The sequence below is a fragment of the Perca flavescens genome, chromosome 16, assembly GCF_004354835.1.
Source record: "Perca flavescens isolate YP-PL-M2 chromosome 16, PFLA_1.0, whole genome shotgun sequence".
Classification (NCBI taxonomy): Eukaryota; Metazoa; Chordata; class Actinopteri; order Perciformes; family Percidae; genus Perca; species Perca flavescens.
In genome coordinates this window covers 7,318,272-7,337,439 of record NC_041346.1, presented here as the reverse complement: position 1 = coordinate 7,337,439, position 19,168 = coordinate 7,318,272, and the positions used below count along the sequence as shown (strand labels likewise).

At 42.1% G+C, this 19,168-nt stretch overlaps 3 protein-coding genes across 8 annotated transcripts in view; 1 reads left to right on the top strand and 2 right to left on the bottom strand.

The window, feature by feature from the left end:
- The first annotated feature begins 141 nt into the window (after nt 1–141).
- Nucleotides 142–1,304, top strand: LOC114570772 (growth arrest and DNA damage-inducible protein GADD45 gamma-like). Its single transcript, XM_028601319.1, has 3 exons — nt 142–429; nt 551–758; nt 888–1,304. Exons 1-3 carry the CDS (start codon nt 287–289, stop codon nt 999–1,001), a joined length of 465 nt encoding a protein of 154 aa, XP_028457120.1. The 5' UTR covers nt 142–286; the 3' UTR covers nt 1,002–1,304.
- A 3,219-nt stretch (nt 1,305–4,523) lies between these two features.
- Nucleotides 4,524–9,701, bottom strand: nim1kb (NIM1 serine/threonine protein kinase). Of its 3 annotated transcripts, XM_028602465.1 has the most exons (4): nt 9,628–9,701; nt 8,455–8,747; nt 7,609–7,877; nt 4,524–5,576 (listed from the first exon to the last, which is right to left on the bottom strand). In XM_028602465.1, the coding sequence occupies exons 2-4, from the start codon at nt 8,717–8,719 to the stop codon at nt 4,683–4,685; spliced, it is 1,428 nt and encodes a 475-aa protein (XP_028458266.1). In that variant the 5' UTR covers nt 8,720–8,747; nt 9,628–9,701; the 3' UTR covers nt 4,524–4,682. The 3 variants fall into 3 exon arrangements, with proteins under 3 accessions (XP_028458266.1, XP_028458265.1, XP_028458267.1); XM_028602464.1 differs by lacking the exon at nt 9,628–9,701 and having other exon boundaries at nt 8,455–8,992; XM_028602466.1 differs by lacking the exon at nt 9,628–9,701 and having other exon boundaries at nt 4,692–5,539; nt 8,455–8,992.
- Nucleotides 9,077–19,168, bottom strand: part of ccdc152 (coiled-coil domain containing 152) — a 17,969-nt gene continuing 7,877 nt past the window's right edge. For 3 of the 4 annotated variants that reach the window (XM_028602470.1, XM_028602471.1, XM_028602467.1), the window contains exons 4-8: nt 18,490–18,554; nt 17,405–17,540; nt 16,361–16,488; nt 15,906–16,058; nt 9,077–11,303 (exon numbers count right to left, since the gene is read on the bottom strand). In XM_028602470.1, the coding sequence (XP_028458271.1) occupies nt 11,175–11,303; nt 15,906–16,058; nt 16,361–16,488; nt 17,405–17,540; nt 18,490–18,554 (611 nt within the window). In that variant the 3' untranslated portion in view covers nt 9,077–11,174. The remainder of the gene's footprint in view (nt 11,304–15,905; nt 16,059–16,360; nt 16,489–17,404; nt 17,541–18,489; nt 18,555–19,168) is intronic. The other variant, XM_028602469.1, reaches the window with a different exon arrangement.

Here is a 19,168-nt window from a genome sequence, read left to right as displayed (position 1 = left end):
CTGCTAAGTGCGCTCAGATGGGGGAGGGGGGGCGTGCGCGGCTCGATGACCCCCATCAATCTGCCACGAGCCGGAGTGTGACAATAGCATTATCATACCAATACACCATTCAGCGTGAGCCAATCAGGGCGCGGCAGCTTTCACTGCGCCGCACGAGCTGGAGAGTATAAAAAGAGAGAGGCTGCAGATCTGAAAGCACTCTGCTCCCTTTCGGATTTCTACTCTCTGACCAAACGTTTCTGTAGCTCTCCCTTTGCGGAATATCTTCATCCTCTTCATCTTCATCATGACTCTCGAGGAAGTTCTGATCCAGAAAACCGCCGAACGTGCCCAGTGCACCGGCCAAGCCCTGGAGGAGGTCCTGGTGTCCGCTAAAGACAACGACTCCGTCACCGTCGGTGTCTACGAGTGCGCAAAAGTTATGAATCTGTAAGTACGACAGTCTCAGCTGAAGATGTACAGCTCACTGCATTATCAGTCAATCACGTCAGCTAGTTTGGATCCATTTTGGGACGAAATCTCATTGGTTCTTCTCTTATTGTCTCCACAGTGACCCGGACAGCGTGTCTTTCTGCGTCCTGGCCATGGACGAGGAGTTCCAGTGCGACATCGCCCTGCAGATCCACTTCACCCTCATCCAGTCCTTCTGCTTCGACAACGACATCAGCATCGTCCGAGTGAGCGACGTGCAGCGTCTGGCCGAGATCGTCGGCGACAAGGCGGTGCCGCTCGAAGACGCCCACTGCGTCCTCATCACGGTACGTGGAGCTCAGATAACACACTTTAGGCCACTCTAAAATCACTTCAGAAAAAGGGGGTTTCTATGTGATGCTTTCTGACAGAACTGTGTGACTAAAGCCTCTTTCCTCCCCCCCATGTGTGAACAGAACCCAGCTGACGGGTCTTGGGAGGACCCTGCTCTGGAGAAGCTGCACCTGTTCTGCGAGGAGAGCCGGCGTCTGAACGACTGGGTTCCTGAGATCAGCCTCCCCGAGCGTTGATCGGGGGCCCCTCGGCTGATCTTCGTTTTTTGCTCAGATGCTGTAAAGCTTCTCATCTGGAAATACTCATCCTGACGAACAGGTCGAGTCTGTTTCTACCCATCCCTGGACACTCCTGAGGAGGATTTCCGTCCAGGCAGCACGGCGCCGGCCCCAGGGGGGCCCCCCGTGAACCCGTCGCCTCTCGTCCCTTCCATGCCAAGATGGCTCTCATTCTTTATGTGAACGAGAGTCAGGTATGCCACGAGAGCGACGCATCGACCCTCATTCTTTGTGCGGATGAGGTTTGGAGAGGAAGGAGATGCGAGTTATGCGTCCTGAGGGAGGGTTCCCCCCAAACAGCAGAGCAAACGTCGCACCCCGAAGCACGCGCAGCAGGAGAAGAAGCGGTGCTGAGACAGAGGCGTTCTTAAAAAAAGGGACTTTTTTTAAAGGCGTCCTCTTATCGCTGAGCAACACGACAACAGTTGCAAACAGCGGAAATGTTTCCCACTTTCCAGAATTGTCTTAATTCTCTAAAGGTTTCACTTTAGAAATTTAACAATGACAAATAATATTCGAAAACGTAAAAAAAAAAAAAAAAACATTGCAAAAAAGTTTATTCTCTAAAGGTTTCACTTTAGAAAATGTAACAATTACAAATATTATTCTAAAACTTAAAACATTGGAAAACAAAAAGTTTATTCTCTAAAGGTTTCACTTTAGAGAATGGCTAAATGAAGCTAATGTTAAAAATTATGAGAATTTGTTAAGATTGTCTTATGAACATTTACTTTTGTACTGAAGACAGCCATGTAAAGCAAATGAAAAATATTTAACTCTGGATGTTCCAAATACTGTTGGAGCAATGTCTGAAACAAAGCAGTTTGAAATTGTAAGTGGAAAATGCTAAATAAAAAAATAAATAATGATAACATGTCTGTTTTTTTTTTTTTTTTTACTTTCTCTTGCAAAGCTGGGTTGTTATGGTGAGCTGGGTGTATTGTGTGTGTGTTTGGATGGACGAGGTGATGAGGGGGTCAGAGAGGAGAGGAGGGAGGGAGGGAGGGAGGGAAAGGGTGGTTATAAAAAGAAAAAAATCTAAACAAAAGTTTTAAACTCAGCAGATTTGCATGGGAGGCGCTAAGGCTTGTCATCTGCTGGCTGTTCGTGCAAAAAAAAAAAAAAAAAAAAAAAAAAACTCCCTTTGCGTCCCTCTTCCAGCAGACCCTCATCTGCATGTGTATGGCGCCGCGCACAATAGCTCCGCTCCGGGCCTATCAGCTCCAGCGGTCCGCACACAGCGCCTATTGTTCGGCCTGCAGATGTCTCCGCGGCCACGCCGCGCCATCTGCCGCTTCCTGCAGGTGGGGGTCGGCTAGGGCAGAGCTGGGAGGAGCCGGGGGGGGGTCACTCAGTTTGCCAGTGCCAGAGGGGGTTGTCGCTAGAAGGGTTACAGCTACGGCCGGAAGTTAGGCAAAATTACACAAAATCTTTCTAAATCTAGGCTAATATATATATATATATATATATATATATATATATATATATATATATATATATATATATATATATATATATATATATATATATATATATATATATATATATATATATATATATATATATATATATATATATATATATATATTATATATATTCTTGGTTACATGCTGCCACTCCGACATACTGCTATTCCCTAACCCTAACCCCTAATGGAAACAAAACATGTTGGAAGTCGTGGGACGTTTGAAAACAATGGAAGTGCCGCCACTGTCGGAATGGATGGCGGAACCCTAGATATCTTAATACTTTCAGCCAGGAAACGCGCGTTCGTTCCTCGGGAGTCGTTTTGGTGACTAAACGTAGCCCTAACTGTCGTCGCCCTAGCTGTATCCATGGATGTATTAAGAGAACGGGCTGTATCCCATCAAGCCTCAACCGGAGGGGTGGGGCAGCAGCCGGGGCTTGGGTCTGGCTGGTTTGGGCCGGTTGTGGAGCTGGGGTGGGAGAGAGAGAGAGAAAGGGGTCCCGACTATCGTCTGGTGTCCTGCCAGCTGCTGTCGGGACTGTTATTTACTGGCAGGCACTTAGTGAAACTTTGGCAAACAAGGCACAAAGACGCGAGCTGAGCCGTGTTTGGGTGCAGTGGGCAACCACCTGCTCGGCGCCTCAACAAGGACAGACAGCTGCGTGACACATCACTTTTTTTTTTACACCACGCACTCCCCACTATTTGGTTTTTCATTAACAATAGGAGTATTTTCACCTTCCAAGAGACAGGATTTGTTTGAGTGTAACAAGCATACAATGTTACTACCCCCTCCACCTCTGTGCACCCCAAAGGATTGAAAAGGCAAAATCAGGTGTTTTGCATGAAAGAGTTATTGAACAGAAGATTCATCATTAGCAATGCAGGTTCTCTGTTTGATATCATTTTAAACTAATGGACCTTTTTCACAGACTTTTTCACAGCAGACGTGAAAAAAAGCACAGGTGAAATTGATAACCTTAACGATGGCTCAGTTCCATCAAGTGTTCCAGTAAGCTATTTCAGTGAGTCAGCATGCACAACACCAGGACCTCTCCTAAGTGGAATGCAGCCATCATTAATGGTTTTGAATACACCTGTGCTTTTCCTACCATGACATGTCAACATGTCTGCCGTGAAATAGGTCCATTGCACATAACATTGACCATTAGGAATGCACGTTCTCCGTTTGATATCATTGTAAACTAATTGTTTTTTTATGCTGTTTGGCTGTGGGAGCTTGTCAAGAGCATTTGTGATTATTTTATATATCTGAGAGGTCCCAAGGAAACACAAGTTGTTTCTTAACAGAGCTTTTCTTCTTTAAAAACACTGGATACTTTCAGCTCTTCAGGCAGGGCCCGACTGGGATAACAATTCTTAACAGCAGTCTATCCCACGTATGTGTGACCTCTTTCTGATTACTCGTATGATGGCCATTTTCATGCTTAAATCTCCAAAGTTATTTTTTTTAAGATTTTAGGTTGATATCATTGCAAAATATAACCATTTTGACCACTCGAGAATTGATAAAATGGTCAGAGATGTCTACAAAACACCACCTTAAGACACCAAGACCTTTAGAAAAATCCATGCTGAGATTTTACCATGAAAACACTTTTGACATTTGGAGATTTCTGCTAGAATTGCATTTTTCTGTGATTGAATACAGCGTTTTAGAAAAGGCAAAAATATCACATTTAAACAGCATGAGAAAAACGGCATGATTTTGGCTTCAAACTGCATGGGATTAGCAGGAAGTGGGCATTTATGTTAAGGGAAGACTTCATTCAGATATCCTGAGGTAAGAGTGTAAGGGACCCCTTTTAAATGTTGGCATTGCCAGTTTTTCCCTCGCCAAACTTTGGAGTGTTATTTAGCCATTTTCCTAGCATGGCATGATTGGAACCAATGGATTCCTTAGGTTGCTGGGGCCACCGGGGCTCCCGATGGCCAATCTGGGCCTGTCATCAGGCATCTCAAAACCATTCAAATGAGAAGGAAAAAGCATGGATTCTTTCACAACTTTTACTTTTGTTTAATTTCATCAGGCACTTTAACATAGAGTACATACCTGTATACCTTAGGTTATCCCAAAAAGTTGCACTGAAGGAAGTCAAACACATTTATGAAATGCTACAAACTTGTAAAAAAATATGTTTCAGTAAAAACTACACTTTCCTGTAAAAAAAAAAAAAAAAAGTAAAATAAAAAAACGTAAGTTTGTATAAAAAAAAAAAGTGTATAAAAACTGTGCTGAAGCGTCTCCACCACTCTTTCATGAAAGCACACAAAACTTGGAGGTGTGTCTGAGGCCCCTGTAGGCCCGGAGCCCCTCCCTCTTGGGGTCCCTCACCATCCCCCGGACCACGGGGGGACTGTCGCTGCCCCTCCTCCTTTGGGCTCGGCGCAGCAGGATTCGATAAACGCCGGTGACGGGGCTGCGGCTTTCTTTGGGCAGGTCGTTCCACCGGTGCGCCGCGCTGAAGCCGAGCTCCTCCAGCGCGCTCCGGACCTCCTCCTCCAGGTCCTCGCGCTCCGAGTCCAGCAGGCTCTGCTGGGGGCTCGCCGGCTCGGGCGGCACCAGCGACCAGGGAAACTCCACAGGGAGGAGCCAATCGCAGCCCAGCATCTGGTCGACGGCGTAGCGCTCGGCGGGGACCGCCTTCAAGATTCCCTTGATGAGCCTCTGGCAGGGGCCGGGGACCCAGGGGGGGACGGTGTAGGCGCACTCCAGGATGCAGCGCCGCAGCTTGCCCAGGGTCTCGGCGCGGAACGGCATAGTTCCGGTCACCATGAAGAAAAGCAGCACCCCCATGGCCCACACGTCCACCGGGGGACCCAGGTAGCACTCGTCCCTGAAGAGCTCTGGGGCGGCGTAGGGCGGCGAGCCACAGAAGGTGTCGAGGGTGTCGTTGCGGTTCGAGAGCCGCGTGCTGAATCCAAAGTCGGCCACCTTCACGCAGCCGCTGCAGCTGATCAGAACGTTCTCGGCCTTCAGGTCCCGGTGAATGATGCTGTTGTCGTGCTGCACAGCAAAACACACACGAGCCGGTTGGAGATTTCTAAACATCAAACAAATCGGACATGACAGATTTTCTGTGTCAAGAGAATTAGGGCGGGGCAATATGTCGATATTATATCGATATCGTGATATGAAACTAGATAGTCTTAGATTTTGGGTATCGTGATATTACATAAGTGTAATATGACAACTGGTTTTAAAGGCTGCGTTACAGTAAAGTGATGTACTTTTCTGAACTTACCAGACTGTCCTAGCTGTTCTATTATTTGCCTTTTCCCCACATTATAGCCACATTACAGATGATTATTTATCTAAAATCTAAGATATTTTGTTAAAGCACCAATTTTCAACCCTAGAATATTGCCGCAATATCGATATCGAGGTATTTGGTCAGGAATATCGTGATATCTGATTTACTCCGTATCGCCCAGCCCTACTAGAGAGGCAAAGTTCTTCCCCTTCCGGTGGACCGCCATGGGACATTTTTTCGGGAAAAAACGTAAACGTTAGTGAACAGGGAGAGACCCATAATGATTTGATCCCGTTTGACTTGAGCCATGAATAACACGTGCAATGTTTGTCAATTTTAAATAACTAAATAAATAAATCGGCAAGTCAGGAAAGGCTTAGTTTGTCGTAAAGCCGCTGTAAGGTCGCATGAGCGACATCTGGCCAAAGCTACGATGCCTGTGTGTTTTGTGTCGGGATGTTAACGTTAATCACACCAGCAGCGGACATCTTTGCTTTTCTGGCCGATAAAGAGTCGCTGGATAAAACCCAGCAGGTGAGATGGACGTTACATGTGCTGTGGAACATAGCTAAGCTAGCTAAAGAGCGAGCAAGCCGAGCAGAAAGCAAGGTGACGTAGTCCACTGAGCCATTTCATACAAAACCCAAGTGGTACCACGACAAACCTACAACAAACTGACTTTCTTCCCTTGCAAAATTATATTTTAAGTTGACAAACATATGTGTAATTCATGGCACGATTCAAACGACATGAACAAATGTTTCGTCTCTCGTCGTTTACTACTTACCGTACCTATATTCTTTTTTTTTTTTTTTTTTAAATGAGGTCCCATGGGTCCACCGGAAGGGGAGGGGCTTCACCTCTCGATTTTAACCCGGATCGTAATTTGACAGTCTTGGCCATCATTTCTATTGATTATGATAACCTCTTACTTATCAGCTAAATTGCTAAGATCCTGGGCTTTCGTGGACTGTACAGCTTGATAACAGTGACTGATTGAAATTATAATGGAGGCCATAAAACACAAGTGATCGGACATATTTTAAACCAGTCCAGTCCAGAGACCTAATCTCTACTGATAGAAAATCACTCGAAATTATAAAACTGAGACTGCTGCTGTTTTAGCCAGGTGTGCCTTGAAAAATGTCTAGTAAAGTCATAGAATAGTATGTCGGAAAAAAAAAGTCATAGTATAGTTAGTCTCGCATTGCCAGACCTTCCTGCACAGTGCTGCGGAGGAGGTTGGGATGGGCCATTCCGGGATGGGAGAAAAACGCGCTCTGGTTTATTGGCATTTCTTTAAACCAATCACAATTGTCTTGGGCGGTGCTAATTGGCGCCTCTGCAGAATAGCCTCGGGAAGGAACTTGTTTTGGTGGAACATGTGTACGTTCAAAGTTTGTTTTAGTCGTGCAACAGAAAACTCAGATTGGACAGTCTGGATTTACCCTGCAGAGATCTGAGGAGCAGTTAACCATAGTCCTCAGAAATCCACCGGAGTTTAGAATTCAAACACAGAGAAAGCGGAAAGTACCCGACATCCGGCCGAAAACAGCCAAATCCGTCGGAATTTCCAGCGGCATCGGAGCAATCCCGGAAGTGGAACGTCGTGGATACAGACTATAGAATAGTATATGATGAAAAAAAAAAGTGAAAAAAAGTCATGGTATAGTATGTCAAGGAAAGTCTGGAAGAACATACAAACTCCAAACAAAAAGGCCCAGCCAGGACTGGGGATCGAACCAAGGGTCAGAGTCTGCAGTGCCTATTTGCTGGTGGAAAAAAAAAACAACAACAACAATTAAGTTTCTATGGTACTAACCAAATATTTGATAGCAGAAAGGATCTGGGCGAAGGTGACCTTGCTGGCGTTGTCGGACAGTTTTCCCTGGGTGAATATCTGGTTGAAGAGGTCCCCTCCGCCCGCGTACTCCAGCACCAGGTAAAGGCGTCTCGGCGTCTCCACCACCTCGTACAGACACACCACGTTGGGGTGCTGCAGGCACTCCATGCTGCTGATCTCCTTGGAGAGCAGACGCTGGGACTGACTGTCCAGCCGCGTCTTATCCAGGATCTTCAGTGCCACTTTGTCTACGAGGAGGACAGATGATGGGACGAGGAGACATTAAACATCCGTCTAGATGCCAACAAGGAGTTCTGGTAGAATAATAACTAACAACTTATGCTGGAATTATTACTCCGTAGACAGAAAACAAATCAACGCCAGATCTTAATACCTCATTCTTTTTAATAGGATTGTAATATGCAATTAAAAAGTGCTCTAAGCGATGGAACGCAGGTTTTTTTTAGGCTACAAGACAGCGAACATTTCGTCACTATCCGCGAGCTGCCTGTCCCCTGAACACACAAACGTCAACAAAAACAAGCTGCATAACAAACAGCGTTCCAGCCAATAACTGACAAGAAGGATTTGGCTGAGCCATCACCGCAGCAGCGTTAGCACGTAGGCTACTTCCACAACGCGCGTTCATGGCTGTTTCAGGAAGCGTGGAAGGGAGGGGGGAGGGATGAGGAAGAGGGACACTTCGAACGTCAACAAGAAGTAACGTCGCCCAACATCGCTTAGAGCACCTTTAATCGAAATGTTTGTCGTTTGCAAAAAATCTACCTTCCCTGTCCTACCCAGTCTGATAGCATGTTCACCTACCTTTAGTCAGAGCGTGGAAAGCCAGTTTGACCCGGGAGAAGGTCCCAGAGCCGATCTCCCCGCGGACCTTGTAGAAGCCCACCCTGCGGCCGATCATCAGGTCCTTGATGGTCGTGTCGTCCTTGCACATGTCGGCGGTGAGCTTCTGCAGGGGGGTGAGGTGCGGCGGGCCGTCTGCCTCCTCGTCCTCTAGGCCGGCGCCGGAGCTGTCCGTCAGGCTGTAGAGGCGCTTGGTGACTGTCATCTTGTACTGGCTTCCAGGCATTTCTGCAGCGGACTGAAGATAAGGTCATCTTCAAGAAAAAAAAAACAACATGGTGATGTCTTTATGTCTTTTCCCACTCATGGTTGGGACATACAGTTGCTACTTTCTTTTTTCCTAAAATTGCTCACAGAATGTTAAAAAATATCATTTTTAATCCACTGGAAATACCACATAGCATTGCTTCATCATTGCAGCATCTATATCGATATGAGGATGGAGATATATAGGAGATATTGAATATCGCGATGATATTACTTGCGATTCATAAACAGATATTAAAGTGTACTGTAGTAATGCTTTTCTGCTGCTTTCAGTGTTCTGCTAAAATACACAGTCTGTTGAATTTAAGCAAAGAAATCATTCCAAACACTTTTATTGAACAAATTGAACATTAAATATAAAAAGGTACCACTGAAAAAAAGACTGACAGTTACATTGTAAAGTTTTCTTTCAACTAACATAAAAAATTGAGTGTTTTTCGCGATATGTCGCAGCCTTTCGCAAGGGTTTATTGCAGGAGTTGATATTGAGAGGATAAAAAAAAAAAAAAAAAAAAAAAAAAACTTCATTGTGCAGCCCTATCATCATCCTCTTAACACAGGTTAACAGGGAATAATCAGGTAAACATTGCCTTTAATTTCTTCTTTAACATCACATACAGTATAAACATTCTACAAGTCCTTCCAGTGCTACACTAAAACCATATAATTTTAAGACGACGCCACTATATTAAATACAAATTCTCAGATGTCTTATGCAACAGTTTGTACACATATTACTGTAAATGTACTAGATACCAGTAACGTGTAACCCTCAAATGCGTACAAAAAGGCCGGAGACATTTAACAAAAAGAGTGAAAAAGAATATGGTTAGAATATATGGTAAAACAAGATTCTTGTTTTCTTACCAAGTTTCCAAATTGCTGCTTTGCATCATAACACAGCCGTAGAATCCATTGCATGCAATGGTATGAAAAAGTAGTTCTTTTGGCCCAGTTTCTTCACTTACATGCTGAAGTCTGACAGTTTAGGCAAAATCGTTGAATACACTGAGCAAAACGGTGCCGTCCTAGTCTCCATCTCTGTCCTCTGGAACAGACTAACTGCACACTGATAGCAAGAACACAGGAGGGGAGGGGGGCGCGTCTGTTTGAGACATCAGGTAAGTCAAAGGACAGTGAAAACACCCCTACTGTGAGAGCTCACCTTCTTCCTATCTTCAGCCTCTCTTCCACTGATGACGCATTAAGGTGGTGTCATGAACTCTAATCCTGTTTTAATTTGGGTCAGTGCCAATCCCTTAATATGGCCAACATCGGTTCAGGGCGGCAAAAAAGAAGCCAAAAGGAAGCAATTGATGACAAATGTGCACAAGTATTTGTAGCCACAGTGTGTACAGTATAACTGGAACACTTTGGTTTGCAGGTTTAGCAAAGCACACCTCTGTGAGAGACATGGCTGTGTTTTGCAACTAAAAGGTTGATCTCTTGGCTTTTGTGGAGATGAAATGTTATGCAACGGTGTTAACCAATGTTCCCATAGAGATTAGCTGTCTTTCCCCTTGACGCAGGTTGAGCAGCACAGATAAAGAGATTACAGAGCATGAGATCAACACTTCACCGAGACGTCTTCATACAGCTGTGAGGAGTAGTGGAGGCACAGCGAGTGGGGGTGGGGGGGGGGACGACGACGACACTGCAGTCAGAAGACATCGAGAAAGTTCAAAATTTGTTGTGTGGAAATTCCAACATATCTTAAATGTTAATCAATTGCAGAAATGGGTCTTGAGCTCCAATCAGTTACTGCTCATGTTCTCAGTGAACACTCCACTCTTATGTTAAAAACTCAAATCAAAGTTGATCGATATAAAGAAACTGATACCTAGTTTATTATTCGGGTAGACGCAACAGTTTTAGGCTACTGAGGGAAGCGGAGCTTTTTCAGGCTTTTACTTTCCTAAACAATGGGAAATCGTGAACACAAATGAAAGGAAGTAGAGTTTAACTTTGCTTTTCCAAAATGACAAGATGAGGACAACACAAGTTTTCTTTGAAAGAAAGGAGATGAACAGGTCAAACTCCCTGAATGGGTTTAAGCTTCAAGCTATCTGATTTAATCAGAAGTGGGCTTCTCTTACTTCAGCGCCTCACCCTCCTGCCCTTCCATGCAGGCGTCTGATTGGATATAAGTCTTACAGGAATATGCCCTGTGTTTAAATGTGCTCTCTGCACACTGAACACCTGATGACACTGCAAATCTTGTCAAGTATGACACTGCACAAGAAGCAGTAGAGTTAAACTCCAAATTCAGCTTTGAAATGAAACTGAAATACAAATGTGGAAACTTTAAATAACTTAAGTCACTTAAGTCCCCCCCCCACCCCCCGGGAGGTCTGGAGATTCATGCATCTGCAGAGTTGACGTGTCCACAGCTTCTGGCCTCTACTGTAAACAAACTAGATCTTTCTCTTCTTTAGACGGCTGTCGCTGAAGCTGCCGGCACGCTGGCTCTCTTCCAGCTCTTTGATTCTCTGACGCAGAGCAACAATTTCCTTGTTCTTCTCTTCTTGGAAAAACTGCAGCTTCTGTGAATTAACAGGCACAGTTAATCCAAACACTTCAATAGAAAGGAGGCACTATAAACAAGACCTGCAACACATTTCTCAGAACAAAACAGCACAGCTGACAGCGAAGACCTGTGAATTACCAACCACTAACTCAAAATCTTTGATTCAGTGATCCTTGTGAATGGCTGCACCGGGTTCATTATTTCCTGTGTGCTTTTAGTGTTTGACTGTGGTGTGCTTTCTATTAAGTGATTGCTAATCAAAGAAATTCTAAGGCTGGAACTATTAATTGTTTTTATTACCAACTAGAAAATGCTAATGAATGCTGAAAAGCTCAATTGCTAAAACTAAACTGGATTGCTGGCATAATTGCGTAAGATAGTTGGAAAAGTGGGAATATGAGTATGAATTTCATTGAAATATTGAATGATACCAATAAGATTAAAAAAGTCTAGTATAGCATGCCAAAAAGTCATAGTATAGGTATGTAAAAAAAGTGAAAAAAATTCATAGTATAGTGTGTCGAAAAAAGGGATAAAAAAGTGATAGTATAGTTTGTAAAAAATAGTCATAGTATACTATGTACAGAGTACAGTGTTTCCCAACCTTTTTTCCTTGGCGCCCCCCCCTACTCATGTCTAAGAAAAGCTGAGCCCCATTCCTTGTTTCTGTTATGAAGACGAGACGTGTATGTGACTCAAACATCTCACATTTACCAACAAAACGTACAGCGAAAGGCCAACCGGTATACATTTTAACATCAATGTACGCTGGAACGTTTTTTCACTATAAAGTCAGCGGCTGCTGTTTCAGTACTGTCTGCTCTCTGCAGCGGGCGGGGCTGCTGCTCCATTTCCCCTGCGACCGACCCCCCCCACACACACACACACACACACACACGAGACGTACAGGATGACCTAAATTGAGGACAGCTATGCTCGTGTAAGTGCAATGATAAGTTAAAGTCCAATAAGTTTACCAAATCGTATGAATGTGTGTGATAGGAAATTAAATAACAATATAAAGATCAACAAGCCACTGACAGTGACATATATGTTCATATTTGATTAATTCAATAAATTATTATTTTTTGTCTTAAATACACCAGCCATTTGCAGCAACCTGAGCCTTTTTTGGTAAATACCAGAGTAATAATAGTAGTAATAATTATTAAATTAAATTATTAAAATAGTCATAGTATATCGAAAAAGTGATAAAAACGTCATACTTCAGTATGTTAAAAAAGTCATACAAAAGTATGGCGAAAAATTAGATCAAAAATCATAGTATACTATGTCGAAAAAAATGGCATGTCGTAAAAACTATGGACTATGTCAAAAAAGTGAAAAATATTTCGAAAAATCACCAGTCCTAGCCCGGACTGCGGTGGATATTTGCTACTTCTATTTGGAGTAGCACTAACCACTGAGCCACCATACACCAAAGTATAGCATGTCGAAAAAAAGTGATAAAAATGTCATGATTTATTCACTTTTTCGACAAACTATACTATGACTTTTTCCCGACATAATATACTATGACTTTTTTTGACATACTATACTATGGTATTAGGTGGCTCAGAGATTAGTCCTACTCCAATTATAACCAGCAAGTAGGAACTGAAGACTCAGACCCTGGTTCAATCACCAGTCTGGGCTAGGACTTTAACTCTGTCAACATTTGTATCACTTTTTCAACATACTATACTATTTTTTCAACCTACTCTACTGGTGGTTTAGTGGTTAGTGCTACTGTAAATAGAACCAGCAAGTAAGCCCTGCAGACTCGGACACTGGTCTAGGCTGTGACTTTTACACTTTTTTCGACATACTATACTACGACTGTTTTTGACATACTATACTATCACTTTTTCGACTTACTATACTATGAATGTTTTGGACATACTATACTATGAATCATTTATCACTTTATTCAACTTACCATACTGTGACTTTTTATCACTTTTTCCACATACTATGCTATGCATATTTGGACATACTATACTATTACTGTTTTCGACTTAGTATACTATGACTTTTTTCGACATAATATACTATGACTGTTTTCGACATACTATACTATGACTTTTTATAACATTTTTCGACATACTATACTATGACTATTTTCGACATATTATACTATGACTCATTTATCACTTCTTTGGACATACTATACTATGACTGTTTTCGACTTACTATACTATGACTGTTTATAACTTTTTTTGACATACTATACTATAACTCTTTTATCACTTTTTCCACATAATACACTATGACTGTTTTATCACTTTTTTCGACATACTATACTATGACTCTTTTATCACTTTTTCCACATACTATACTATGACTGTTTTTGACATGCTATACTATGACTGTTTTCATATACTATACTATGACTCATTTATCACTTTTTTGGACATACTATACTATGACTGTTTGACTTACTATACTATGACTTTTATAAAATTTTTCGACATATATACTATGACTCTTTTATCACTTCTTCCACATACTATACTATGACTATTTTAGACATACTATACTACGACTGTTTTTGACATACTATAACCTTTTTCGACTTATTATACTATTACTCATCTATCACTTTTTCCGACATACTCTATTATGACTTATTTATCACTTTTTCCACATACTGTACTATGAATGTTTTCGACATACTATACTATGACTCATTTATCACTTTTTTGGACATACTATACTATGACTGTTGACTTACTATACTATGACTTTTTATAAAATTTTTCGACATATATACTATGACTCTTTAATCACTTCTTCCACATACTATACTATGACTGTTTTCAACATACTATACTATGACTCATTTATCACTTTTTTGGACATACTATACTACGACTGTTTTTGAATCTGCAGTGTCTACTCATTGGTTCTATTTAGGGGAAGCACTAACCTCGGACCATAGTATAGGATGTCATACTACAGTATATAAAAAAATAATAAAAAGTCATAGTATAGTATGTCGAAAAAAGTCATAGTATAGTATGTCGAAAAAAGTGATAAAAATGTCGAATAAAGTCAAAGCCCAGACTGGTCATTGAACCATTGTCTGAGTCTGCATTGTCTACTTGCTGGTTCTGTTTGGAATAGCACTAACCTTTGAGCCACCATACACCATAGTATAGTATGTAGAAAAAGTGATTAAAAAGTCATTGTACAGTTTGTCGAAAAAAATCATAGCATGTCGAAAAAGTAATTAAAAAGTCATAGTATAGTACGTTGAAAAAGTGATACAAATGTTGACAGAGTTCAAGTCCTAGCCCAGACTGGTGATTGAACCAGGGTCTGAGTCTTCAGTTCCTACTTCCTACTACGGATGCACCTTTGACCTTTCTTTTTCAGTCTTTTGTCTTTCAGACCAAGCTGATGAGGCATGCTGGGAGTAGCCTGATGTCACTTCTAACAGAATTAGACATCTGGGTCAAATTTAATACAATTTGCCTTGATTCGGCTGAGGTTTGCACTTCAAGGACACAAACTGTAACATCACTTACACTCATGACTCTGTCCTCCTGCATAAACTGGTTTACAGTATCAGGGTTATCCGGCCTCACCAGAATGGGCCTTTGGGGGTACACATATTAAGTGGGGGGGGTTTTGAGTCTTCCCCCAGGAATCTTTGAGCAAACACATCATTTCCTGCACTCTGACACATTTGTTTATGCACCAATTTATGGTGGAAACGTCTTCATTTATGTGAAGGACAACACACAATTCTGAACGGAAGGGGACAATTCAAAATATAAAAAAATAATCTGGAATATATAATACAGTATGGGGGGGCTTTCGCATCAGGGACCTGGGCCCGGATCGTAGTACACTTGACCCCAAAGTCCAGTTCGTTTGATTAGTGTAAACATTGCGTATCATACCCAGGCACGTTTGGTCGATCCGTGCCAAAGTCCACTTGGAAAGGTGTTCGCAACTCAATCCAGTCCTTGCATACTCCCGTACTACATCAGGTGTGAACCAACTGTACCAAGTTTTTAACCCGGTTATGAAACGGTCTGAATTTAATACTGATGCCACTATATCAGACAGCAGCGCAGCCCCCCCACAAACCCCCGCGCCGCTGGTCCCCAGGGTAGCAGGTTCACCCGGAGAGTACGGTAGAGCCTATACCGCTCACGGCCCGCCATGTGTAAGGCTGTGCAATCTTTTAATACAGTCTATGGCTGCAACATATGTTGTTTCGGGGGTAACGCCATCCACTTTACTGGCAGAATTAACAGATAAAAAGAAGCTCAAGCTTGTTGTTTTATCCTTGACTCACTTTACATCATCGTTGCTATGTCTTTTCCCCCCCCGCTTTCCCTCACAGCGCGACACTAATGCGCTACTCTCGTTACCGCTCGCTGTCCTTGCGTGACAACACGGACTGACGTCACTCACTTAAGGCACCCTGCCATTGTCGTTCTACTGTAACTTATGCTATTATGTTGCGGTTAACCGCCACGCTGCAGTGATACGTCCCTTCTTCACCGCGGTAAGAAAAAAACAACTATACCGTTCCTGCACACCACAGCCTTGAATTGCAGATCGATCACCACTTGAATTCGTTTTGTGCTTTTTGTTAGTTTACCTCTATGATGTAAAAGGTGCTGTGTGGGCTGCTCACCCTCTTGAAGACGCTCTGTGGAATAAGGTTGGAGCCGTGTTGTTGCTGCTGCTGCTGCTGCTGCTGCTGTTGGCTCAACTGAGCTGTACTCTGAACTCTGGCTAACTTTGCACCAAACTGCCAAAACGTACAAAGCAAAACACCAACGAGCTCAGAGAGGAGCTGAAACTGGTTGTCGAGAGGTTGTTTACAGATATTACTGTCTTTGGCAGGAGCTAAATACCAGCTGATAAATATCAATAAACCAATAGTCAGTCTACAGTAGTCCTATGTACATCTAATTATTATACAACAGTCTTGTCAAGCCTTAACCTCAGAAAAAGTAACTTCTTAATTTTTTTTTTTTTTTTTTTTTTTTTTTTTAAAATTGTACTCAGAAGAATCATTACAGCAAGCCCAGGAAGTAGCTTTTAGTTTACCTCCATCTGTAACTTGAGGAGCTCGCTCTGCCTCTCCCTCTCCTGTTCCTTCAGCCTCTTCCTCAACTCCTCCAGGTCCAGATCCTTTCTCTCCATCAGATTCTTCCCTTCGGCATCTTTAGCTTCCACTGTACGTGGGGGAAATAAAATCCCAAATATAAATAAACAAACAAGTATCGTGATTTTTAAAGTTGATTCTTTTCCCTGGAATCGGTTATTTATTTTTACCAATGATTCACCTTAATATTTTCTGTTTATAAGGTATCCGTTTCCAGCAAAACAGAGAGAAAGCAGAAAATGCAGGAAATACATGTTATGTACTTCTTTACAAAATAAATAAATGCCAGACTAACTGACTGACACGGGATGTGCATTCTTTTGTAGAAAACAATTAGTTTTTAGAAATGTCTATTGCTATACTGTATCTAGAAGTTTATTATTAGACTTTTTTTTCTGTTAAAGTAGGACAAAAATAAATAAATCGCAATACTCAATACTATCGAATCGCAATACTTTTAGAACAGCAATAAATGGAAATCGCAATCCAAATCGAATCGGCACCCATGCATCATGAAATAATCTAATCGGGACAAATGGCCTATAGTCCCAGGCCTAGCTTCCACTCAGGGAATAAAACCACAGCAGGGCCCAGCCAAATGCATATTCATCTTAAACAGACATGTTCTCTAATCGCTCTTATTCAATTTCTGTTCTGCTGCTCTTATCTTACACTTGATATCAGGCTGATATTATTAATATTGTAAAAAAAAAAAAAAAAAGTGTCACAATGTCACTTTGATAATGTTTCACTGAAAAAACCCAAAAAGTGGGAAATGCTCCACACGTTTGCTTACATTGCGACCACAAGTGTTGAATATAAATTCCAGGATATATCGGATCCACTGTCTGTGCCTTGTATTAAGACTTTGGCTGTGGCTTTGCGGAGGTTATTCTGTGCACATATAATCTAAGTATTCCCAGAAAGATCCTATAACATCAACCCTGTCACTGTCTCAGTGTATGGAGCGTTGGGTTTGGTCTTACGCTGCTGGACGCCCTTCCTGTGGGCGGCCTCCACCTCTCTCCTGCACTGCTGCCTGACAGTCTCTAGCTCCCTCTGGTGTCTCTCTGCTTCTGCTCTCATTTCACTGGCCAGCCGCTGAAGCTCAGCCTCTCCATCCTGAGGACGACACACAGGCCACAAGCACCTCACACACACACACACATCATCACTGACAGACTCTTGAGTTGAAATGATTTCTATGCAAACATTTGGGAATTGCTACCTCGTTTAAAGGGTGAGACATTTTTTAAGCTTACAAAGCTTTATATTGCTTAATAGTGTGCGCAAGGTGAGTTTTGAACAACATCTGGAATTTAGGAGGTAGACATTATTAGGACAATCTTTACAGAGTTAATGAGTAGAGCTGCAAAGATTAACCAATTAGTTGTCGCCAACTATTTTGATAATGGATAAATCAGTTTTAGTCTTTTTTTTATATATATATATATATATATATATATATATATATATATATATATATATATATATATATATATATAAAATTCTCTGAATCCAGACTTCTTGAATGTGAATATGTTCTAGTGTCTTCTCTCCTCTGTGACAGTAAACTGAACATCTTTGAGTTGTGGAGAAAACAAGACATTTGAGGACGTCATCTTGGGCTTTGGGAAACACTGATCGTCACCATTTTATAGACCAAACTACTCATACGTGTCATTACGGTGTCTTGCTCAAGAGCAAGGAGGTGAATTAGCATCTCTCCAGCTACCAATCCACACTCCATACTTTGGTCTTGAACCAGCAATCCTCCAGTTCCCAAGCCAACTCCCTACGGACTGAGCTACTGCCAACTTGTTGACTTTATCTAGAAAATAATTGTTGATTGCAGCCCTAGTAATGAGTAAACCAAACGGAAATGTGGAAATTAGGCCAAATATCTCTGAACATTACAAACGTTGATATTACAACATGTGGAGAACATTATCTTGACCGTAGACCAGCTGGCCAGTACGGAAACGGAAACATTCACCTTTCAATTAAACGTCTTGATTCACTGCTGTATTCAACGTATTGAATAATAAAGTCTGCCAGTGTTCCCTCTTACCTCTGCTGTTCTCTTGTTCTGTCGTTTCAGGTCGGCCATGTCCTTCTTCAGTCTCTCATTCTCCACTACAACAGGAACAGGAAAGGAAAAGGTTTGTAACACTCTGCTCCGAAATAACAGTGCGAACAACTCGAAGCGTTACAAGGGGGGAGTGTAGCATCCCACAACGTAAAACCCAATTTGGGAGTTCCTCTTTCTCTTGTGTTGCAATGAGGCAGTGGAATGACCTCCCCACGCAACATATTTTATGTACAAATTCTCACACCTTCTCATGCCTAACAAAGAGTTGGTTGTTGAGTAAACAAGTTTGTTCACATATATAGGATACTGTATTTATGTGGGTGTGTGTGTGTATGTGAGTGTGAATGTGAATGTGCGTGTGTGTGTGTGTGTGTGTGTGTGTGTGTGTGTATCCTTGTATGAATGAATATCTGGAGTAGAATGTACTCTAATGTGCCTAAGCTGCTCCAGAAGTTTTTACAGTGTGCGTGCTGGGAGGGGAGAGAAAGAGAGAGTGAGTGGGCTGATGGCGCCCCTGTTTCTACTGAACAGTTTGTTCTTAATTACTATGCACATCATGTCATTTATATATAGTTTTGTAATATTTCTATTTAAAATTGTAAATTGTTTTGTTTTAAAATTTGTCATACCTGCCCAGGGACTACAGGTGGAAATTAGC